General features: G+C 37.4%; 1 protein-coding gene across 1 annotated transcript in view; it reads right to left on the reverse strand.

The window, feature by feature from the left end:
• Positions 1–20,050, reverse strand: part of LOC128644343 (gastrula zinc finger protein XlCGF26.1-like) — a gene marked incomplete at its 5' end in the record, with an annotated part of 32,287 nt that extends 12,237 nt beyond the window's left edge. Inside the window, 2 exons of the mRNA XM_053696998.1 lie at positions 15,640–15,741; positions 19,934–20,050. Of these exons, the coding sequence (XP_053552973.1) occupies positions 15,640–15,741; positions 19,934–20,050 (219 nt within the window). The remainder of the gene's footprint in view (positions 1–15,639; positions 15,742–19,933) is intronic.
• Between the last annotated feature and the right edge of the window lie 7,353 nt (positions 20,051–27,403).

Raw genomic sequence — 27,403 nt, forward strand, 5'->3', positions numbered from 1 at the left:
AACCTTGTGAGATGGAGAAGGAGCTTAATGGATACAGGAGTACACGAAGCACAAGCTGGGAAGCTGAGAACCTTGTGAGATGCCCTTATCTATGTTGCTGAGGAGAAGGAGCTTAATGGATACAGGAGTACACAAAGCACAAGCTGGGGAATCTGAGAACCTTGTGAGATGCCCTTATCTATGCTGCCGAGGAGAAGGAGCTTAATGGATACAGGCGTACACAAAGCAGAAACGGGGGAAGCTGAGAACCTTGTGAGATGACGTTATCTATGTTTAAATAAAAAGAGAGAAACGCTCAACCTGGGAACGAACAATAGCATAATATCTTGTTCTATGGCTAGTTACCACCCTAGAAGCAGCCTCTTTTTGCTCAATATGTGCCTTTCAAAGAGAAGAACTTTCCTGAAGCATATCAGTCTGATCCTGACTTAACAGTACAGTCCAGCCCCGAAATACCAGGCAATCCCTCTCTGAACGAGAGAAACGGCAAAACCCCAGACGTACGTTTCGGCCTATTGTGGGCCTCGTCAGTGAGGTGCAGCCATATCGCTCTAGGCACACTGAGCAACGGGTCCATGTCTGGATTCCCGCATCACACTTAGGGAGACTTCCCTAAGTGTCATAATTTGCATAAATAAAAAGAGAGAAGCGCTCAACCTGGAAACGAACAATAGCCTAATAGCTTGTTCTATGGCTAGTTACCACCCTAGAAGCAGCCTCTTTTTGCTCAATATGTGCCTGTAATGCTCTAACTTACTGCCCCTTTAAGTATGGCCCTCCTCCTTCAGCCTATTTAAGCCAGCACTTCCTCTAACACTCTGCTTAGGTATCTTCAATTGCAGAGAGTTCCCTTCCTGTGCAACTTACTGAAGCCAATCAACTACAGACTGCTGTTGCTCCTCAGTCTGTATCAGCTGCTAACCTACAGGAGCTGCAGCCTTTTTCACTGCTTCTGGATTCACTTTCAGTTTCTCTATAACAGCAGGACACTCCACACTGAAGCTGCATTGTTCCTCTCCTGCTGTCTGGAAAAGCCTTTAACCTTAACTACTGAATTACTGCTGGCAATCACTGCTCTTATGATCTCCTATACAGGACTGCATTCCTTCCATAAGATAAGTTGTTTCCCTTACAATATATGCTTATGTGTGCTGCTCATTAACTCTCACAAAGTCTGTGCTTGCTATAATATGTAATACAACAAATCTTACTAGTTCTTTTTGCTAACAGCACACACACTAATCATCAACTTGTTATAACCTGTTGCTTAAATGGACTGCAATTAACAAACTTTGTCTCTAACTGTTATTGATGAACTACTAATCTAAAACAGAGATTGTTTGTTTATTTTTCCATTAATCTCAAGGCAGCCCCTGTGTTCAGATAATGTTTTCACATCTACCCACAACATTAGTATCAGCTGCTAGCCAGCTAACCCTTAATTAACCAACTATTGCTAGCAGTCTTGTCTGTTCTCTCAGACTCAGACTGCTACTGATAGTTAAATCAAATTGCAGTTTCCTATGGTGTGGCCTCTTGTCAATGATTCCACTCTAACAACAACTGCTAACAAACTCTGATATGACAGAATACCTAAGCACTAAAATAATAAAAAATATATATATATATATATATATATATATTTCTATATATATACATTGTGTAAAAAAAAAAACTTTTGGATTGTGTTTTCTTAATTTATATTTAAGCAACATGGAACCTGCTGAAATGAACACACACATTCTGAATCTGACTCACACAGTTGACATACTTACCCAGGGCCTGCAGGGCCTACAACATGAGTTTCAACATTTAAAAGCAACTCTTACTACATTAACCTCTACTCACAACATCCCAGAGGCCCCTGAACCCTCAATTAGACCCCCAGATACATTCTCTGGGGACAGATCCCAATTTAAAGATTTTAAAATTGCATGTATTCTATTGTTTATGATGAAACTAAAAACTTACCATTCTGAGCACATTAAAGTTTGTACAGTCATATCATACCTACGTGGGGATGCCAGAACCTGGGCTAACGCCTTTATTGAAAACCAAGAGCCAATCCTAAATTCTTTGCAACAATTTTTCTCAGCAATGTCATCATTATACCAGGATATGGATAGTCAATTCACAGCAGAAACTGCTCTAAGGGCAGTCAAACAAGGGAAAAGACCCGTTGAAGATTATGTTATAGAATTTAAAAAATGGGCCCGTGACTCACAGTGGAATGACATTAGTCTGAGAAATCAGTTTAGACTTAACCTCTCTGAGAACCTCAAGGATGAACTCTCAAGGACAGAGCTACCCCCCACTCTTGAAGAACTTATTAAAACAGCTACCATCATCGATAGAAGACTCAGGGAAAGAAGAGCAGAACATTCCCATTTGGAACAGTCCTATAAGAGAAAGAGAAGACCACACCAGGATTCAACCCCTCAAGCCAATCCGCCTGTACCTATGGAAAAAAGTGTTATCCGTGGTCCTCTCACATCTGAAGAAAGGCGTAGGAGAAAGCTCCAAAACCTATGCCTATACTGTGCTGCAAGTGACCATGAAGTCCGCTCATGCCCAGTCCTAAATAAAAAAACTATTGGTACCTGCCTCCATTCAGTATCTTGTTTCTCTACACACTCCCCACATTCTGCTTATTGTACACTTCCCGTGTCTGTACAGTGGGACAAAAAGCTGCTACATCTAGAAGCAATTATTGACTCTGGAGCCTCTGCTAACTTCATAGATTCATCTGTGTTACAAGTTAATGAAATTCCTTCTGTTAAGAAATCTACTCCTGTGTCTCTCAGAATCTTTGATGGCTCCCTTGTCCCTAATGGTCCTATTACACATAACACAATACCATTACAAATGTGCTCTACCTCTGGACATACTGAACATATAACTTTTGATGTTATCTCTTCGCCTTTTTACCCTTTAATTCTTGGTTTACCCTGGTTAAGACTACATTGCCCTTCCATATCTTGGGATAGCCTACATGTGAATTTTAACTCTGACTACTGCAGTAAAACCTGTCTACAGTACCACCTACTACTACAGCCTTCTACTAATGTATTACCTGAACAGTACCAAGATTTCCATGATGTGTTCAGTAAAAAGGAAGCTGAAAGCCTGCCTCCCCATCGTCCTTATGATTGCCCTATCGACCTATTACCCGGCTCTAGTGTTCCTTACGGGCATGTCTACTCCTTGTCCGAACCAGAACTCGCTCAACTCAAGACCTACATACATGATAATCTACGCAAGGGATTTATAAGACCGTCTACCTCTCCAGCTGGGGCTGGTATGTTTTTTGTGAGAAATAAAGATGCCACCATTCGTCCTATTATAGATTACAGGCTTCTGAATAAAATAACTATAAAAAATAGGTACCCTCGGGGCGTGTCCGTGCAGCGTTCTGGTTAGGACGCATCTTCTGAATGCTCCGGCAGAAAAACTAATAATCCGCCGATTATTTTTAACAGCAGCAAGATTAATACCACACTACATTAAGGCATCACATTGTCACTAACTGTGGCTCAGCATTTGACTTCTTGTCTGCTTTTATGACCTCGGAGATCCAGATCGGAAAAAGGAGGCCTAGGGCGGCGGCCCACTGTCAGGCATACACCTCCCCCCCTGAGAAGAAACGGGGTATCAGCGCTGTCGGTATAACCCGGCTTGCTGAAATTTCTTCACTGCATACCAAAAACAGGAAAGTAAGTTGTACTGGGGGACAGCAGTATCAGCGCCTTTTTGTTTTTTATCTTCTCTCTCCTGTTACGCACGAAAGACATCCGATATAATGGACATGGCAGAAGTGAGTCATATACAGCAACCTGATAACCATCTAAGGAAACTTGAGCTACTCATGCAAAAATTAATAGACAGGGCGCCATATGACTATTTGATACAGCGTATGCAAACAAGCCCACACAAACCTTCAGAAGAAGAGAACCTGGTTGATGCAGCACCACCGACCCAAACAGGTACACCTAAGACCCAGAATGGCCACCCGCCATTACAGAGAGCCTGCATGGAGTATAGCATCAAATCTCACAGAGAACGGCATGCTAAACCTTTCACACAGCAATCGGCTTCTCCTGTCGGCATTACAAGAAAGCATAATGATCATGCTGCCCGGCCTCTGGGGATACTTCCAGCGGAGGCCCTGTGTTCTTGGGTAGGCGAGAGGAGGATGATCCACATCACGGCAGAAGGGAAAGCAAAACAACACTACCGCTTAACATCGGCAACGCAGCTGCCAGACGAAATGGCGAGGAGGCACACGGTCATGTCCCATGTTAGTGCCTGGCAAAACATCTTCAGCTCACATAAGGACGTTCATACCCCGAAGAAAGGAGAGGGGTAGTCTGCAGATGCCCCTCTCAGATAGCATGTGGCCGGATTTGCCCTTCATTGCAACAGATGCCTTTAGCTGAAGCCACACAAAATGGGTTCTGGCAACCTCATAACAGTTATGACTATTTTTATGTTAATTGTTGAATTGTTTGACGTCTATACCTAAGTTAAAGATACGCTCTTTATTTAACCTCATTTTCCCCTTCTCTTGTTTGGGGATGCATTAGCATCAGTATTATCATTAAGAAGCTTGTCTGTCTATTAAATGAATAGAGTAAGCCGGCAAAGTTATGGGGACTGATGGTGAACGTCTCTATCTAAAGTCACACTAAACGGACGTTAATAAAACCAAGATGGAGGCGTTCAATTTTACGATGATAGTTTCTGAAATGTATTGAGATTATTTTTGCGCAAGTATTTATCAAGTTGTGTTTGTTTGGTTGTATGAGCTTTAAAATATGAGTTGAATGGTGGGCAAAAATTAATGACTTACATATATAGATATCATATCCCAATTATATTGTGTCACTATGTTGGGGCCCGTGTGCTGTACATCCAAAGCTACTTTTGTATTTAGTTTACTAATGCTCCCTAACTTCATATGCACTCATCTAAGCATAATTCTGCCAGCGAAAGAGAGTCTTTGTTCCATAATAGAATACTGCTCAATAAGAACTAACCTGTGAACATGATATATCATCTTAGCCTCCTGACCTCAGTTCTTATATAATATTTCCATGAATATTTGTTAATAACTCACTTATTCCCTATAACCTATTTTCACTCCATAATAAGCTCCTGCAAATATGGGAATTAGTTTTAAAATGCACAAGCCTGATACAGACTTAAAATACATAAGTCCTATGTTATTCATTATACTATATTTGTTATACTATAATTGTTGGTTTCCCATACCCCTCAGCTTCTCCCCACGCCTCTATATATACCCAATACTGTTCATATAAGTATCTGTTTCGGACCTAAGAGTAGTCCACATAACTAGATACAGGGGAACAATTAAAATATACACTGATTTTAGAAGGTGTCCTCAAGTGATGAAGTGAATGTTCATAAGCATGTCTCACACCTTTTTACAGTTTTTACAATGGTTTATTGTGACAAAGCATTCTACTGTAACAGCTTTGATGTATGATGTGCACATTTAACCTATGAAGTGTATGTATAAAGTATCAAAATTAAGCTCTTTTGAAACTTAAAAAAAAAAAAAAAAAAAAAAAAAAAAATAGGTACCCTCTTCCACTCATTCCTGACCTAGTGGAGAGGTTACAAAAGGCCAGAATTTTCACAAAACTTGATCTACGGGGTGCCTACAACTTAGTGCGAATCAAGAGTGGTGATGAATGGAAAACAGCCTTCCGCACTAGATATGGCCTCTATGAGTACTTGGTGATGCCTTTTGGGCTTTGCAATGCCCCCGCCACTTTTCAGTTTTTTGTTAATGATATCTTTCGAGACCTATTGGATATTTGTGTCGTCATCTATTTAGATGATATCCTCATCTATTCATCTTCAGAAGAAGAACACATTAAACACGTCCGATGGGTCCTTGCCAGGCTTCAAACACACCGTCTGTATGCAAAGCTAGAGAAATGTACATTCCACTGTCAAAATATCAGTTTCCTAGGTTATAAGCTTACACCGGGTGAGATCCGAATGGAGGATGATAAGATTAAATCCATACTCAACTGGCCTACTCCTATCGATAAGAAATCACTACAACGTTTCCTTGGTTTCTCAAATTTCTATAGAAAATTCATAAGGAACTACTCGCACATTGTTAAACCTTTAACAAGACTCACTGGTACCACTACAGGATTCACATGGGACTCTGAAGCCCAACATGCCTTTGACAAACTTAAAAATGCCTTCACCTCTGAGCCTATACTTAAATTACCTGACCCTACTCTACAGTACATATTAGAGGTAGATGCCTCTGATTACGCAATTGGTGCTATACTTTCCCAAAGGACTTCCATCAGTACTCCAGTGCATCCCGTCGCCTATCACTCTAGAACTCTCACATCAGCCGAAATGAACTACCCTATCGCTGAAAAGGAGTTGCTGGCTATTAAGGTCGCTCTTGAGAACTGGAGACACCTATTGGAAGGCACTGACTTGCCCATTTTAATTTACACTGACCATCGTAACCTAGAATACCTCAAAACCACCAAAACTTTGTCATCTAGACAAGTTAGGTGGAGTCTTTTTTTTTGGATAGGTTTAACTATCTAATTACCTACCGTCCAGGTAGTGCCAATGGTAAAGCTGACTCGCTCTCCAGGATGTTTCCCAGGCCTCATTGTGCCACCACAACTACTATAATACCCACAGAACGGATTATAGCTCTCGTAGCTGATTTTCCCTCAAGGATAAAACAAGCTTTGCTCAATGACCACTCCCTTCCGTCTTCACATACTCTTACAAAAGGATCTGATCAGTTACTCTATAAGGAAGATAAATTATATATCCCAACTGAGCTACGTCTTGAAATTCTCCAAACAATACATGACAACCCATTGTCTGGACACCCTGGACATTACAAAACCCTAGAACTCCTAAAAAGGAACTTCTGGTGGCCAAATATGTACAAAACAGTTTATGACTATATCAATACATGTACAGTTTGTGCAACCTCTAAACGACAGAGAGTTCCTCCATATGGACTTCTTATGTCTTTACCTATTGTTGACTTACCCCCTTCTGCAGATTACACCACCATCCTGGTGGTTATTGATCAATTCACTAAGATGGTACACTTTGTTCCTTTAACCGAACTTCCAACTGCTCTAAAAACTGCACACATTTTCATTGAAAATATTGTACGTCTGCACGGTTTACCTAGCACCATCACTTCTGACAGGGGCGTACAATTTACCTCCAAATTTTGGAGAGAGCTATGTAGACTCCTCTCCATCCAGAACAACTTCACTAGTGCTTACCATCCCCAATCAAATGGACTTTCAGAAAGGACTAATCAGTGGTTGGAGCAGTTCTTGCATTGTTACTGTTCTCATTTACAAGATGACTGGTCTACATTCTTGCCTTTGGCGGAGTTCTCCTTCAATAACACTCTCAGTTCCACTACTAAACTTACGCCTTTCTATGCCAACTATGGCTATCATCCAACTTTTAATTTCTTAAAACCTGACTCCAGCTATAGTCCGACTGTCACAGAAACCCTAAATACCATCAAATCCGTATTCGAAGTTATACGCTCAAATATTAAAATAGCACAGTTAAGACAAAAACGATACTTTGACCTACATCAACGCCATCCGCCAACTTTTAAGGTTGGTGACAGGGTTTGGTTATCAACCAAGAACTTAAAACTTGGAACTCCTTCAAAGAAACTCAGCGCCTTATTCATTGGTCCTTACTCCATCGCTAAGGTGATAAACCAAAATGCTGTACGCTTGACACTCCCAGCACATCTCCATATTCATCCAACCTTCCATGTTTCTCTCCTTAAACCATACCTAGAGAACAAGTTTCCTGGGAGATCTCTTCCTCCTCCTGCTCCAGTTGTGATAGATGGTGATTTGGAATATGAGGTTGATCAAATATTGGACTCTAGATTGTGTAGAGGGAGACTCCAATACTTAGTCAGATGGAAGGGTTATGACTCGTCTGAAGATTCTTGGATTCCCGTCTCTGACCTGAGAGCCCCTCGTCTTCGTTCTGACTTCCACAAACGTTACCCTCTCAAGCCCTCGCAGCCCTGAGGTCTGCCTTACTCGGGGGGTCCTGTAATGCTCTAACTTACTGCCCCTTTAAGTATGGCCCTCCTCCTTCAGCCTATTTAAGCCAGCACTTCCTCTAACACTCTGCTTAGGTATCTTCAATTGCAGAGAGTTTCCTTCCTGTGCAACTTACTGAAGCCAATCAACTACAGACTGCTGTTGCTCCTCAGTCTGTATCAGCTGCTAACTTAAAGGAGCTGCAGCCTTTTTCACTGCTTCTGGATTCACTTTCAGTTTCTCTATAACAGCAGGACACTCCACACTGAAGCTGCATTGTTCCTCTCCTGCTGTCTGGAAAAGCCTTTAACCTTAACTACTGAATTACTGCTGGCAATCACTGCTCTTATGATCTCCTATACAGGACTGCATTCCTTCCATAAGATAAGTTGTTTCCCTTACAATATATGCTTATGTGTGCTGCTCATTAACTCTCACAAAGTCTGTGCTTGCTATAATATGCAATACAACAAATCTTACTAGTCCTTTTTGCTAACAGCACACACACTAATCATCAACTTGTTATAACCTGTTGCTTAAATGGACTGCAATTAACAAACTTTGTCTCTAACTGTTATTGATGAACTACTAATCTAAAACAGAGATTGTTTGTTTATTTTTCCATTAATCTCAAGGCAGCCCCTGTGTTCAGATAATGTTTTCACATCTACCCACAACATTAGTATCAGCTGCTAGCCAGCTAACCCTTAATTAACCAACTATTGCTAGCAGTCTTGTCTGTTCTCTCAGACTCAGACTGCTACTGATAGTTAAATCAATTTGCAGTTTCCTATGGTGTGGCCTCTTGTCAATGATTCCACTCTAACAACAACTGCAAACAAACTCTGATATGACAGTGCCTTTCACAGAGATGAACTTTCCTGAAGCATATCAGTCTGATCCTGACTTAACAGTGCAGTCCAGCCCCGAAATACCAGGCAATCCCTCTCTGAACGAGAGAAACGGCAAAACCCCAGACGTAGGTGTCAGCCTATTGTGGGCCTCGTCAGTGAGGTGCAGAAAGAGGTACAAAAAGAGGCTGCTTCTAGGGTGGTAACTAGCCATAGAACAAGCTATTATGCTATTGTTCGTTCCCATGTTGAGCACTTCTCTCTTTTTATTTATGCAAATTATGACACTTGGGGAAGTCTCCATAAGTGTGATGCGGGAATCCAGACGTGGACCCATTGCTCAGTGTGCCTAGAGGGATATGGCTGCACCTCACTGACGAGGCCCACAATAGGCCGAAACGTACGTCTGGGGTTTTGCTGTTTCTCTTGTTCAGAGAGGGATTGCCTGGTATTTCGGGGCTGGACTGTACTGTGAAGTTAGGATCAGACTGATATGCTACAGGATAATTCTTCTCCGTGAAAGGCACATATTGAGCAAAAAGAGGCTGCTTCTAGGGTGGTAACTAGCCATAGAACAAGCTATTATGCTATTGTTTATTCCCATGTTGAGCGCTTCTCTGTTTATTTATGCAAATTATGACACTTGGGGAAGTCTCCCTAAGTGTGATGCGGGAATCCAGACGTGGACCCGTTGCTTAGTGTGCATAGAGGGATATGGCTGCACCTCACTGATGAGGCCCACAATAGGCCGAAACGTACGTCTGGGGTTTTGCTGTTTCTCTTGTTCAGAGAGGGATTGCCTGGTATTTCGGGGCTGGACTGTACTGTGAAGTCAGGATCAGACTGATATGCTACAGGATAGTTCTTCTCTGTGAAAGGCACATATTGAGCAAAAAGAGGCTGCTTCTAGGGTGGTAACTAGCCATAGAACAAGCTATTATGCTATTGTTCGTTCCCATGTTGAGCGCTTCTCTCTTTTTATTTAGACGTTATCTATGTTGCCAAGGAGAAGGAGCTAAAAGGGACAGTCAAGTCCAAGAAAAAACTTTCATGATTCAGATGGGGCATGTAATTTTAAACAACTTCCCTATTTACTTTTATCACCAATTTTGCTTTGCTCTCTTGGTATTCTTAGTTGAAAGCTAAACCTAGGAGGTTCATATGCTAATTTTTTAGACCTTAAAGACTGCCTCTAATCTGAATGCATTTTGACCACTAGAGGGCATTAGTTCATGTGTTTCATATAGATAACATTGAGCTCATGCATGTGAAGTGACCTTGGAGTGAGCACTGATTGGCTAAAATGCAAGTCTGTGAAAAGAACCGAGATAAGGGGGCAGTCAGCAGAATCTTAGATACAGGGTAATCACAGAGGTAAACCGTGTATTATGATAACTGTGTTGGTTATGCTAAACTGGGGAATGGGTAATAAAGGGATTATCTTTCTTTTTAAACAACAAAAATGCTGGTGTTGACTGTCCCTTTAATGGATACAGGAGTACAAGAAGCACAAGCGGCGGAAGCTGAGAACCTTGAGTAGCTTGGCACTGAGATAACTATCACTGACACAAAAGAGCAGCTTTAAACGCAATTACAATTGTTGCCTGAGAAAAAGATAAACTAAAAGTAGCATAAATATAATGTATATACAGTATCACTTGTGCCCTTCCTACAGTTGCTTATTGCCTTGTGGGCACAATCAGCTAATCCTCAAAAACTAAATTTATGCTTACCTGATAAATTACTTTCTTTTACGATATGATGAGTCCACGGATTTCATCCTTACTTGTGGGATATTAACCTCCTGCTAACAGGAAGTGGCAAAGAGCACCACAGCAGAGCTGTATATATAGCCCCTCCCCTCCACCCTCAGTCATTCGGCCGAAGGTATAGGAAGAGAAAAAGGAAAGGCTAAAAAGGTGCAGAGGTGACTGAAGTTTACAAAAAATATAAAGAAAAACTGTCTTAAAAAGAACAGGGTGGGCCGTGGACTCGTCATATCGTAAAAGAAAGTAATTTATCAGGTAAGCATAAATTTAGTTTTCTTTTACAAAGATATGACGAGTCCACGGATTTCATCCTTACTTGTGGGAAACCAATACCAAAGCAGTAGGACACGGATGAAAGGGAGGGACAAGACAGGAACCTAAACGGAAGGCACCACTGCTTGAAGAACCTTTCTCCCAAAAACAGCCTCAGAAGAAGCAAAAGTATCAAATTTGTAAAATTTGGAAAAAGTGTGAAGGGACGACCAAGTCGCAGCCTTACAAATCTGTTCCACAGATGCATTGTTTTTAAAAGCCCATGTGGAAGCCACAGCCCTAGAAGAATGAGCCGTAAGTCTTTCAGGAGGCTGCTGTCCAGCAGTCTCATATGCCAGGCGGATGATACTTCTCAGCCAAAAAGAAAGAGAGGTAGCCGTAGCTTTCTGACCCCTACGCTTTCCAGAATAAACAATGAATAATGAAGATGATTGACGGAAATCCTTAGTTGCCTGTAAGTAAAACTTTAAGGCACGGACCACGTCCAAGTTATGTAACAGACGCTCCTTCTTAGAAGAAGTATTAGGACACAAGGAAGGAACAACAATTTCCTGATTAATATTCTTATTCGAAACAACCTTAGGAAGGAACCCAGGTTTGGAAAGTCTGCCCCCTACTAGATCTGGTCCCGGATTGGGGGCCACCCCTTCATGCTGCTTTGTGGAAGAAGAAGAAGATGCGGGGGGTCCTCCTTTAAAGTTCCAAAAGGAACGAACATTATTCTGTTTACCCCTCATTTTAACCGACCTATCCTGAGGTAGGGCATGGCCCTTACCTCCTGTAATATCAGAAATGATCTCCTTCAATTCTGGCCGAAAAAGGGTCTTACCTTTAAAGAGAATAGCTAAAAGCTTATGTTTTGATGACACATCAGCAGACCAAGATTTGAGCCACAATGCTCTACATGCTAAAATAGCAAATCCTGCATTTTTTGCCGCTAATTTAGCAATTTGAAAAGCGGCATCAGTAATAAAAGAATTAGCTAGCTTAAGAGCCTTAATTCTATCTAGAATGTCATCTAATGGAGTCTCAACCTTAAGAGACTCTTCTAGAGCCTCAAACCAAAAAGCTGCTGCAGTAGTTACTGGAACAATGCAAGCCGTAGGTTGTAAAAGAAATCCCTGATTAACAAATAATTTCTTTAGTAGACCCTCTAATTTCTTATCCATAGGATCCTTGAAAGCACAACTATCCTCAAGGGGTATAGTAGTACACTTAGTTAAGAAAGATATAGCTCTACCTTAGGGACCGCTTGCCATGAGTCCCGAATGGTATCTGATATAGGAAACATTTTCTTAAAATTAGGAGCGGGAGAAAACGGTATACCTGGTCTATCCCATTCCTTACTAATAATTTCCGAAATTCTCTTAGGAACCGGAAAAACATCAGTGTAAGTAGGAACTTCCAAATATTTATCCATTTTACACAATTTCTCTGGAGAATCACAATAGGATCACAATCATCCAGAGTCGCTAAAACCTCCCTAAGCAACAGGCAGAGGTGTTCAAGCTTAAATTTAAATGACATAGCATCCTAGAATCAGAAATTTCCCCCTCAGACAGTAATTCCCTGATCCCCAACTCAGAGCACTGTGAGGGAACATCGGAAATAGCTAACAAAGCATCAGAGGATTCAATATTTACATTAATACCTGACCTACTGTGTTTACCCTGCAACACTGGTAATTTAGACAATACCTCTGTAAGGGTAGTTGACATAACTGCAGCCATCTCCTGTAGAGTAAAGGAATTAGACGCACTAGAAGTACTAGGCGTCGCTTGTGTGGGCATAAAAGGTTGTGACACTTGGGGAGAATTGGATGGCATATCCTGATTCTCTTCAGACTGAGGATCATCCCTAGGCACACTTACTTTATTTAAAATATGCTTTTTACATTGTAAAGCCCTTTCAGTACAAAAGTTACACAATGTTAGAGGGGGTTGCACAATAGCTTCTAAACACATAGAACAATGAGAAACCTCAATGTCAGACATGTTAAACAGACTAGTAATACCACAAAAGTCGTTTAAACACTTATTTATAGCATAAAATAAACATTAGAAAAAAAGTGTACTGTGCCTTTAAGAAAAGAAAAAGTGAACAATTTTTCCAAAATGCACAAAAAAACATAATTTATGTAAGAACTTACCTGATAAATTCATTTCTTTCATATTAGCAAGAGTCCATGAGCTAGTGACGTATGGGATATACATTCCTACCAGGAGGGGCAAAGTTTCCCAAACCTCAAAATGCCTATAAATACACCCCTCACCACACCCACAATTCAGTTTAACGAATAGCCAAGAAGTGGGGTGATAAAGAAAGGAGCGAAAGCATCAACAAGGAATTGCAATAATTGTGCTTTATACAAAAAAATCATAACCACCACAAAAAAAGGGTGGGCCTCATGGACTCTTGCTAATATGAAAGAAATGAATTTATCAGGTAAGTTCTTACATAAATTATGTTTTCTTTCATGTAATTAGCAAGAGTCCATGAGCTAGTGACGTATGGGATAATAAATACCCAAGATGTGGAACTTCCACGCAAGAGTCACTAGAGAGGGAGGGATAAAATAAAGACAGCCAATTCCGCTGAAAAATAATCCACAACCCAAAATAAAAGTTTTAATCTTAATAATGAAAAAAACTGAAATTATAAGCAGAAGAATCAAACTGAAACAGCTGCCTGAAGTACTTTTCTACCAAAAACTGCTTCAGAAGAAGAGAAAACATCAAAATGGTAGAATTTAGTAAAAGTATGCAAAGAAGACCAAGTTTCTGCTTTGCAAATCTGATCAACAGAAGCTTCATTCCTAAACGCCCAGGAAGTAGAAACTGACCTAGTAGAATGAGCCGTAATCCTTTGAGGCGGGGATTTACCCGACTCTACATAAGCATGATGAATCAAAGACTTTAACCAAGACGCCAAAGATATGGCAGAAGCCTTCTGACCTTTCCTAGAACCAGAAAAGATAACAAATAGACTAGAAGTCTTTCTAAAATCTTTAGTAGCTTCAACATAATATTTTAAAGCTCTTACTACATCCAAAGATCCAAATCTTAGGATTAGGACACAATGAAGGAACAACAATTTCTCTACTAATGTTGTTAGAATTCACAACCTTAGGTAAAAATTTAAATGAAGTCCGCAACACCGCCTTATCCTGATGAAAAATCAGAAAAGGAGATTCACAAGGAAGAGCAGATAACTCAGAAACTCTTCTAGCAGAAGAGATGGCCAAAAGGAACAGAACTTTCCAAGAAAGTAATTTAATATCCAGAGAATGCATAGGTTCAAACGGAGGAGCTTGTAAAGCCCTCAGAACCAAATTAAGACTCCAAGGAGGAGAGATTGACTTAACGGCAGTGAGCAAAATGTTATCTATATGACACACATGAACTAGTACTGTCTAACTGTGAAAAGCTGTCAAATGCACTGAAAAAAGAGGCGGACTTCAAGGGAGTAGAAATTAGCATATAAGCTTACCTAGGTTTAGCTTTAAACAAAGAATACCAAGAGTACAAAACAAATTTGATCATAAAAATAAATTAGAAAGTTGTTTAAAATTGCATGCCCTATCTGAATCATTAAAGTTTAATTTTGACTAGACTGTCCCTTTAACAGGGAATGACTTTCAGCCAATGAGCATTAACAGGAAAGAACAACGAAGATATCTGCTAAACTGAATTTAATCTAAACAGTTTTTAGTTCCCAAAAGAAACAAAAAGCTAAACACGTTTAGATGCTGCTCTTGCATAGAGGTGGTAAAACGCTTTTGAATACAATGTCCCTTTAATCTCCAAACCACTGGCCTTTAAAAGAAAAATTCTAAAAGCATAAATATTATACTAAAAGTGCAAACCTACTATATTAACCCCAAAAGTAACTTTTACTATATTTTCTCTGCTTTTTCAGTCATTTAAGTTGTAGTGTTTTGAGGCTGCCAAACCCTTACCGTCATACATGCTGCACAATGATTGGTTGATTTGTAAGATCATCCCTAATTGGCCCTAGCATAAGAAAGTAAGATAAACAACACTAAAAGAGACTTTTTAAAGGGTGTGTACAGGGTCTATAAAACAAATCAGATTTTCCTAACAAAATGTCACTTTAAATGCTGTTAAAACATTTATTTTGTATACATAACTTATACAGAGCTGGCTTTCATTTCTGGTGCACAAATAACAAAATACTTCAGTGTTCATTTAAGGAATCAACAGGTTTTTAGGGCAAAGCTGACCCATATGCGAAAACCTATCAATAATAAAAAGAAAACCAAACCTAACGTGACCTACAGAAACCCTAGTTGGCGCAGGATTGGACAAGTCACACAACAAACACACAATCCATAGATCCAACGAGGTTCATCTGGATTCTCCTTCGTTCCTGCTCTTCCAATGAGCTTCTGTGTGACCAGGAGTGGTAGTGACATCTAAGGGTAATTACACATTCTATAGTCCCCGAAGGATCTCCCATGGGAATACATTTTATTCAATACATAAATGCTACAAAACTCATTTAATGCAGATCATTTTAGTTTTACAGTGTTTACAATTTTATTTCTATTTGCTAACCTAGCACAATACTTTAGGAGAGAACAACATCAGAGTCAAACGAAACAAGTCTCACCGTTAGCTAAGGATCCAACACTTTCTATCTTTAGTACGTGTTCCGCAGTATCCGGTTCCTCTGCCTTCATCGCTATATTCTCTAGTGGGGCCACTGATGAACCTGTCAACAAGGACTAATGTGAGATTCATATTCATTTATCTACTAAAATACTGCTGTAGTCATGGGAAATTGTCAGAGTATTTCTAACTAAAAATTACAAAGTTCTCACTTAATCTCTGGTTAATTTTCTAAATGTGCCCCAATTGCCCCCTTAATTAAGTAGTTTATATATAATAGCAATTTTTTTTTTAAATTAACTACACAAAGCAGTTTTTAAGGTTAAAGTTGGCGGCTGTGGGAGTCTTATAAAAAAATGGCACTAAAAAGTGCCTTTACATTGCAGTCTATGGGGAACTGATATATTCCCTGTAAATATATACAGTATGTATATGCATATATATTTATGTGTCACTATGTGTATATACATATATATTTATGTGTTACTATGTGTATAACAGATATATTTATGTGTTACTATGTGTATATACATATATATTTATGTGTTAGTATGTGTATATACATATTTATGTGTTAGTATGTGTATATACAGATATATTTATGTGTTATTATGTGTATATACATATATATTTATGTGTTAGTATGTGTATATACATATATATTTATGTGTTACTATGTGTATATACATATATATTTATGTGTTACTATGTGTATATACATATATATTTATGTGTTAGTGTGTGTATATACAGATATATTTATGTGTTACTATGTGTATATACATATATATTTATGTGTTACTATGTGTATATGCATATATATTTATGTGTTACTATGTGTATAACAGATATATTTATGTGTTACTATGTGTATATACATATATATTTATGTGTTACTATGTGTATATACCTATATATTTATGTGTTATTATGTGTATATGCATATATATTTATGTGTTAGTATGTGTATATGAATATATATTTATGTGTTAGTATGTGTATATGCATATATATTTATGTGTTACTATGTGTATATACATATATATTTATGTGTTACTATGTGTATATACATATATATATTTATGTGTTATTATGTGTATATGCATATATATTTATGTGTTACTATGTGTATATACATATATATTTATGTGTTACTATATGTATATACATATATATTTATGTGTTACTATGTGTATATACATATATATTTATGTGTTACTATGTGTATAACAGATATATTTATGTGTTACTATGTGTATATACATATATATTTATGTGTTACTATGCGTATATACATATATATTTATGTGTTATTATGTGTATATACATATATATTTATGTGTTACTATGTGTATATACATATATATTTATGTGTTACTATGTGTATATACATATATATTTATGTGTTACTATGTGTATATACATATATATTTATGTGTTACTATGTGTATATACATATATATTTATGTGTTACTATGTGTATATATATATATATATATATATATATATATATATATTTATGTGTTATTATGTGTATATACATATATATTTATGTGTTACTATGTGTATATACATATATATTTATGTGTTATTATGTGTATATACATATATATTTATGTGTTATTATGTGTATATACATATATATTTATGTGTTACTATGTGTATATACATATATATTTATGTGTTATTATGTGTATATACATATATATTTATGTGTTACTATGTGCATATACATATATATTTATGTGTTACTATGTGTATATACATATATATTTATGTGTTACTATGTGTATAACAGATATATTTATGTGTTACTATGTGTATATACATATATATTTATGTGTTATGTATATATACATATATATTTATGTGTTACTATGTGTATATACATATATATTTATGTGTTATTATGTGTATATACATATATATTTATGTGTTACTATGTGTATATACATATATATTTATGTGTTACTATGTGCATATACATATATATTTATGTGTTACTATGTGTATATACATATATATTTATGTGTTATTATGTGTATATACATATATATTTATGTGTTACTATGTGCATATACATATATATTTATGTGTTACTATGTGTATATACATATATATTTATGTGTTACTATGTGTATATACATATATATTTATGTGTTACTATGTGTATATACAGATATATTTATGTGTTACTATGTGTATATACATATATATTTATGTGTTATTATGTGTATATACATATATATTTATGTGTTACTATGTGTATATACATATATATTTATGTGTTACTATGTGTATATACATATATATTTATGTGTTATTATGTGTATATACATATATATTTATGTGTTATTATGTGTATATACAGATATATTTATGTGTTATTATGTGTATATACATATATATTTATGTGTTACTATGTGTATATACAGATATATTTATGTGTTACTATGTGTATATACATATATATTTATGTGTTATTATGTGTATATACATATATATTTATGTGTTAGTATGTGTGTATATACATATATATATTTATGTGTTATTATGTGTATATACATATATATTTATGTGTTATTATGTGTATATACATATATATTTATGTGTTACTATGTGTATATACATATATATTTATGTGTTATTATGTGTATATACATATATATTTATGTGTTACTATGTGTATATACATATATATTTATGTGTTACTATGTGTATATACATATATATTTATGTGTTATTATGTGTATATACAGATATATTTATGTGTTATTATGTGTATATACAGATATATTTATGTGTTATTATGTGTATATACATATATATTTATGTGTTACTATGTGCATATACATATATATTTATGTGTTACTATGTGTATATACATATATATTTATGTGTTACTATGTGCATATACATATATATTTATGTGTTACTATGTGCATATACATATATATTTATGTGTTACTATGTGTATATACATATATATTTATGTGTTACTATGTGTATATACATATATATTTATGTGTTACTATGTGTATATACATATATTTATGTGTTATTATGTGTATATACATATATATTTATGTGTTACTATGTGTATATATATATATATATATATATATATACATATATATTTATGTGTTATGTGTATATACATATATATTTATATGTTACTATGTGCATATACATATATATTTATGTGTTAGTATGTGTATATACATATATATTTATGTGTTATTATGTGTATATACATATATATTTATGTGTTACTATGTGCATATACATATATATTTATGTGTTACTATGTGTATATACATATATATTTATGTGCTACTATGCTTATATACATATATATGTATGTAAATAAAAAGAGAGAAGCGCTCAACCTGGGAACGAACAATAGCCTAATAGCTTGTTCTATGGCTAGTTACAACCCTAGAAGCAGCCTCTTTTTGCTCAACATGTGCCTTTCACAGAGAAGAACTTTCCTGAAGCATATCAGTCTGATCCTGACTTCACAGCACACTCCAGTCCCGAAATACCAGGCAATCCCTCACTGAACGAGAGAAACAGCAAAACCTCAGACGTACGTTTTGGCCTATTGTGGGCCTCGTCAGTGAGGTGCAGCTATATCCCTCTAGGCACACTGAGCAACGGGTCCACGTCTGGATTACCGCATTCCCTAAGAGTCATTATTTGCATAAATAAAAAGAGAAAAGCGCTCAACCTGGGAACAAACAATAGCATAATAGCTTGTTCTATGGCCAGTTACCACCCTAGAAGCAGCCTCTTTTTGCTCAATATGTGCCTTTCACAGAGAAGAACTTTCCTGTAGCATATTAGTCTGATCCTGACTTAACAGTGCAGCCCAGCTCTAAAATTCCAGGCAATCCCACACTAGACTGAAATGTACAATGGGGGTTTTGCCGTTTTCCTTGTTGAGAGAGGGATTGCCTGGTATTTCGGGGCTGGACTGTACTGTGAAGTCAGGATCAGACTGATATGCTTCAGGAAAGTTTTTCTCTGTGAAAGGCATATGTTGAGCAAAAAGAGGCTGCTTCCTGGGTGGTAACTAGCCATAGAACAAGCTATTATGCTATTGTTTGTTCCCAGGTTGAGCGCTTCTCTCTTTTTATTTATGCAAATTATGACCCTTAGGGAAGTTTCACAAAGTGTGATGCGGGAATCCAGGGTGAATAGAATTTTCAAATGACTCTGTTTTTTTCCATTTTCCATACTGTCCTATCTTTTTCAAAATTGAAGTTGTAAAAATAAAATCAGCATCCTCTCACCATCATCAGTAAATGTGTCGTATTCACACTTCATGGTGGTCACATGACCCTCAGTGTGCGGCTCCTCCTCTTTCTCGGATTTCACCTCTGAACTCTCCAGTACAATCACTGGAGAACCTGTAAACAAGGAATGGTAAAGTCATCATGTACAGCCGGTAGTGGTGCTGTATCACCTATAATATTAGTGTAATAAATACAGATCTGATGACTGGAGAACCTGTAAACAAGGAATGGTAAAGTCATCATGTACAGCCGGTAGTGGTGCTGTATCACCCTATAATATTAGTGTAATAAATACAGATCTGATGACTGGAGAACCTGTAAACAAGGAATGGTAAAGTCATCATGTACAGCCGGTAGTGGTGCTGTATCACCTATAATATTAGTGTAATAAATACAGATCTGATGACTGGAGAACCTGTAAACAAGGTAAAGTCATCATGTACAGCCGGTAGTGGTGCTGTATCACCTATAATATTAGTGTAATAAATACAGATCTGATGACTGGAGAACCTGTAAACAAGGAATGGTAAAGTCATCATGTACAGCCGGTAGTGGTGCTGTATCACCTATAATATTAGTGTAATAAATACAGATCTGATGACGGGAGAACCTGTAAACAAGGTATGGTAAAGTCATCATGTACAGCTGGTAGTGGTGCTGTATCACCCTATAATATTAGTGTAATAAATACAGATCTGATGACTGGAGAACCTGTAAACAAGGAATGGTAAAGTCATCATGTACAGCCGGTAGTGGTGCTGTATCACCCTATAATATTAGTGTAATAAATACAGATCTGATGCCTGGAGAACCTGTAAACAAGGAATGGTAAAGTCATCATGTACAGCTGGCAGTGGTGCTGTATCACCTATAATATTAGTGTAATAAATACAGATCTGATGACTGGAGAACCTGTAAACAATGCATGGTAAAGTCATCATGTACAGCCGGTAGTGGTGCTGTATCACCTATAATATTAGTGTAATAAATACAGATCTGATGACTGGAGAACCTGTAAACAATGCATGGTAAAGTCATCATGTACAGCCGGTAGTGGTGCTGTATCACCTATAATATTAGTGTAATAAATACAGATCTGATGACTGGAGAACCTGTAAACAAGGAATGGTAAAGTCATCATGTACAGCCGGTAGTGGTGCTGTATCACCTATAATATTAGTGTAATAAATACAGATCTGATGACTGGAGAACCTGTAAACAAGGAATGGTAAAGTCATCATGTACAGCCGGTAGTGGTGCTGCATCACCCTATAATATTAGTGTAATAAATACAGATCTGATGACTGGAGAACCTGTAAACAAGGTATGGTAAAGTCATCATGTACAGCCGGTAGTAGTGCTGTATCACCTATAATATTAGTGTAATAAATACAGATCTGATGACTGGAGAACCTGTAAACAAGGAATGGTAAAGTCATCATGTACAGCCGGTAGTGGTGCTGTATCACCTATAATATTAGTGTAATAAATACAGATCTGATGACTGGAGAACCTGTAAACAAGGAATGGTAAAGTCATCATGTACAGCCGGTAGTGGTGCTGTATCACCTATAATATTAGTGTAATAAATACAGATCTGATGACTGGAGAACCTGTAAACAAGGAATGGTAAAGTCATCATGTACAGCCGGTAGTGGTGCTGTATTACCCTATAATATTAGTGTAATAAATACAGATCTGATGACTGGAGAACCTGTAAACAAGGAATGGTAAAGTCATCATGTACAGCCGGTAGTGGTGCTGTATCACCTATAATATTAGTGTAATAAATACAGATCTGATGTCTGGAGAACCTGTAAACAAGGAATGGTAAAGTCATCATGTACAGCCGGTAGTGGTGCTGTATCACCCTATAATATTAGTGTAATAAATACAGATCTGATGACTGGAGAACATGTAAACAAGGTATGGTAAAGTCATCATGTACAGCCGGTAGTGGTGCTGTATCACTGTATAATATTAGTGTAATAAATACAGATCTGATGACTGGAGAACCTGTAAACAAGGAATGGTAAAGTCATCATGTACAGCCGGTAGTGGTGCTGTATCACCTATAATATTAGTGTAATAAATACAGATCTGATGACTGGAGAACATGTAAACAAGGAATGGTAAAGTCATCATGTACAGCCGGTAGTGGTGCTGTATCACCTATAATATTAGTGTAATAAATACAGATCTGATGACTGGAGAACCTGTAAACAAGGAATGGTAAAGTCATCATGTACAGCCGGTAGTGGTGCTGTATAACCTATAATATTAGTGTAATAAATACAGATCTACTGACTGGAGAACCTGTAAACAAGGTATGGTAAAGTCATTATGTACAGCCGGTAGTGGTGCTGTATCACCTATAATATTAGTGTAATAAATACAGATCTGATGACTGGAGAACCTGTAAACAAGGAATGGTAAAGTCATCATGTACAGCCGGTAGTGGTGCTGTATCACCTATAATATTAGTGTAATAAATACAGATCTGATGACTGGAGAACCTGTAAACAAGGAATGGTAAAGTCATCATGTACAGCCGGTAGTGGTGCTGCATCACCCTATAATATTAGTGTAATAAATACAGATCTGATGACTGGAGAACCTGTAAACAAGGTATGGTAAAGTCATCATGTACAGCCGGTAGTAGTGCTGTATCACCTATAATATTAGTGTAATAAATACAGATCTGATGACTGGAGAACCTGTAAACAAGGAATGGTAAAGTCATCATGTACAGCCGGTAGTGGTGCTGTATCACCTATAATATTAGTGTAATAAATACAGATCTGATGACTGGAGAACCTGTAAACAAGGTAAAGTCATCATGTACAGCCGGTAGTGGTGCTGTATCACCTATAATATTAGTGTAATAAATACAGATCTGATGACTGGAGAACCTGTAAACAAGGAATGGTAAAGTCATCATGTACAGCCGGTAGTGGTGCTGTATCACCTATAATATTAGTGTAATAAATACAGATCTGATGACTGGAGAACCTGTAAACAAGGTATGGTAAAGTCATCATGTACAGCCGGTAGTGGTGCTGTATCACTGTATAATATTAGTGTAATAAATACAGATCTGATGACTGGAGAACCTGTAAACAAGGAATGGTAAAGTCATCATGTACAGCCGGTAGTGGTGCTGTATCACCCTATAATATTAGTGTAATAAATACAGATCTGATGACTGCAGAACCTGTAAACAAGGAATGGTAAAGTCATCATGTACAGCCGGTAGTGGTGCTGTATCACCTATAATATTAGTGTAATAAATACAGATCTGATGACTGGAGAACCTGTAAACAAGGTATGGTAAAGTCATCATGTACAGCCGGTAGTGGTGCTGTATCACCTATAATATTAGTGTAATAAATACAGATCTGATGACTGGAGAACCTGTAAACAAGGTATGGTAAAGTCATCATGTACAGCCGGTAGTGGTGCTGTATCACCTATAATATTAGTGTAATAAATACAGATCTGATGACTGGAGAACCTGTAAACAAGGTATGGTAAAGTCATCATGTACAGCCGGTAGTGGTGCTGTATCACCTATAATATTAGTGTAATAAATACAGATCTGATGACTGGAGAACCTGTAAACAAGGAATGGTAAAGTCATCATGTACAGCCGGTAGTGGTGCTGCATCACCCTATAATATTAGTATAATAAATACAGATCTGATGACTGGAGAACCTGTAAACAATGTATGGTAAAGTCATCATGTACAGCCGGTAGTGGTGCTGTATCACCTATAATATTAGTGTAATAAATACAGATCTGATGACTGGAGAACCTGTAAACAAGGAATGGTAAAGTCATCATGTACAGCCGGTAGTGGTGCTGTATCACCTATAATATTAGTGTAATAAATACAGATCTGATGACTGGAGAACCTGTAAACAAGGTATGGTAAAGTCATCATGTACAGCCGGTAGTGGTGCTGTATCACCTATAATATTAGTGTAATAAATACAGATCTGATGACTGGAGAACCTGTAAACAAGGAATGGTAAAGTCATCATGTACAGTCGGTAGTGGTGCTGTATCACCTATAATATTAGTGTAATAAATACAGATCTGATGACTGCAGAACCTGTAAACAAGGAATGGTAAAGTCATCATGTACAGCTGGTAGTGGTGCTGTATCACCTATAATATTAGTGTAATAAATACAGATCTGATGACTGGAGAACCTGTAAACAAGGAATGGTAAAGTCATCATGTACAGCTGGTAGTGGTGCTGTATCACCTATAATATTAGTGTAATAAATACAGATCTGATGACTGGAGAACCTGTATACAAGGAATGGTAAAGTCATCATGTACAGCTGGTAGTGGTGCTGTATCACCTATAATATTAGTGTAATAAATACAGATCTGATGACTGCAGAACCTGTAAACAAGGAATGGTAAAGTCATCATGTACAGCTGGTAGTGGTGCTGTATCACCTATAATATTAGTGTAATAAATACAGATCTGATGACTGGAGAACCTGTATACAAGGAATGGTAAAGTCATCATGTACAGCTGGTAGTGGTGCTGTATAACCTATAATATTAGTGTAATAAATACAGATCTACTGACTGGAGAACCTGTAAACAAGGTATGGTAAAGTCATTATGTACAGCCGGTAGTGGTGCTGTATCACCTATAATATTAGTGTAATAAATACAGATCTGATGACTGGAGAACCTGTAAACAAGGAATGGTAAAGTCATCATGTACAGCCGGTAGTGCTGCTGTATCACCCTATAATATTAGTGTAATAAATACAGATCTGATGACTGGAGAACCTGTAAACAAGGAATGGTAAAGTCATCATGTACAGCCGGTAGTGGTGCTGTATCACCTATAATATTAGTGTAATAAATACAGATCTGATGACTGGAGAACCTGTAAACAAGGAATGGTAAAGTCATCATGTACAGCCGGTAGTGGTGCTGCATCACCCTATAATATTAGTGTAATAAATACAGATCTGATGACTGGAGAACCTGTAAACAAGGTATGGTAAAGTCATCATGTACAGCCGGTAGTAGTGCTGTATCACCTATAATATTAGTGTAATAAATACAGATCTGATGACTGGAGAACCTGTAAACAAGGAATGGTAAAGTCATCATGTACAGCCGGTAGTGGTGCTGTATCACCTATAATATTAGTGTAATAAATACAGATCTGATGACTGGAGAACCTGTAAACAAGGAATGGTAAAGTCATCATGTACAGCCGGTAGTGGTGCTGTATCACCTATAATATTAGTGTAATAAATACAGATCTGATGACTGGAGAACCTGTAAACAAGGAATGGTAAAGTCATCATGTACAGCCGGTAGTGGTGCTGTATTACCCTATAATATTAGTGTAATAAATACAGATCTGATGACTGGAGAACCTGTAAACAAGGAATGGTAAAGTCATCATGTACAGCCGGTAGTGGTGCTGTATCACCTATAATATTAGTGTAATAAATACAGATCTGATGTCTGGAGAACCTGTAAACAAGGAATGGTAAAGTCATCATGTACAGCCGGTAGTGGTGCTGTATCACCCTATAATATTAGTGTAATAAATACAGATCTGATGACTGGAGAACATGTAAACAAGGTATGGTAAAGTCATCATGTACAGCCGGTAGTGGTGCTGTATCACTGTATAATATTAGTGTAATAAATACAGATCTGATGACTGGAGAACCTGTAAACAAGGAATGGTAAAGTCATCATGTACAGCCGGTAGTGGTGCTGTATCACCTATAATATTAGTGTAATAAATACAGATCTGATGACTGGATAACATGTAAACAAGGAATGGTAAAGTCATCATGTACAGCCGGTAGTGGTGCTGTATCACCTATAATATTAGTGTAATAAATACAGATCTGATGACTGGAGAACCTGTAAACAAGGAATGGTAAAGTCATCATGTACAGCCGGTAGTGGTGCTGTATCACCTATAATATTAGTGTAATAAATACAGATCTAATGACTGGAGAACCTGTAAACAAGGTATTGTAAAGTCATCATGTACAGCCGGTAGTGGTGCTGTATTACCTATAATATTAGTGTAATAAATACAGATCTGATGACTGGAGAACCTGTAAACAAGGAATGGTAAAGTCATCATGTACAGCCGGTAGTGGTGCTGTATCACCTATAATATTAGTGTAATAAATACAGATCTTATGACTGGAGAACCTGTAAACAAGGAATGGTAAAGTCATCATGTACAGCCGGTAGTGGTGCTGTATCACCTATAATATTAGTGTAATAAATACAGATCTGATGACTGGAGAACCTGTAAACAAGGTAAAGTCATCATGTACAGCCGGTAGTGGTGCTGTATCACCTATAATATTAGTGTAATAAATACAGATCTGATGACTGGAGAACCTGTAAACAAGGAATGGTAAAGTCATCATGTACAGCCGGTAGTGGTGCTGTATCACCTATAATATTAGTGTAATAAATACAGATCTGATGACTGGAGAACCTGTAAACAAGGTATGGTAAAGTCATCATGTACAGCCGGTAGTGGTGCTGTATCACTGTATAATATTAGTGTAATAAATACAGATCTGATGACTGGAGAACCTGTAAACAAGGAATGGTAAAGTCATCATGTACAGCCGGTAGTGGTGCTGTATCACCCTATAATATTAGTGTAATAAATACAGATCTGATGACTGCAGAACCTGTAAACAAGGAATGGTAAAGTCATCATGTACAGCCGGTAGTGGTGCTGTATCACCTATAATATTAGTGTAATAAATACAGATCTGATGACTGGAGAACCTGTAAACAAGGAATGGTAAAGTCATCATGTACAGCCGGTAGTGGTGCTGTATCACCTATAATATTAGTGTAATAAATACAGATCTGATGACTGGAGAACCTGTAAACAAGGTATGGTAAAGTCATCATGTACAGCCGGTAGTGGTGCTGTATCACCTATAATATTAGTGTAATAAATACAGATCTGATGACTGGAGAACCTGTAAACAAGGAATGGTAAAGTCATCATGTACAGCCGGTAGTGGTGCTGTATCACCTATAATATTAGTGTAATAAATACAGATCTGATGACTGGAGAACCTGTAAACAAGGAATGGTAAAGTCATCATGTACAGCCGGTAGTGGTGCTGTATCACCCTATAATATTAGTGTAATAAATACAGATCTGATGACTGGAGAACCTGTAAACAAGGTATGGTAAAGTCATCATGTACAGCCGGTAGTGGTGCTGTATCACCTATAATATTAGTGTAATAAATACAGATCTGATGACTGGAGAACCTGTAAACAAGGAATGGTAAAGTCATCATGTACAGCCGGTAGTGGTGCTGTATCACCTATAATATTAGTGTAATAAATACAGATCTGATGACTGGAGAACCTGTAAACAAGGAATGGTAAAGTCATCATGTACAGCCGGTAGTGGTGCT

Source organism: Bombina bombina, unplaced genomic scaffold (genome assembly GCF_027579735.1).
Source record: "Bombina bombina isolate aBomBom1 unplaced genomic scaffold, aBomBom1.pri scaffold_703, whole genome shotgun sequence".
NCBI lineage: Eukaryota > Metazoa > Chordata > Amphibia > Anura > Bombinatoridae > Bombina > Bombina bombina.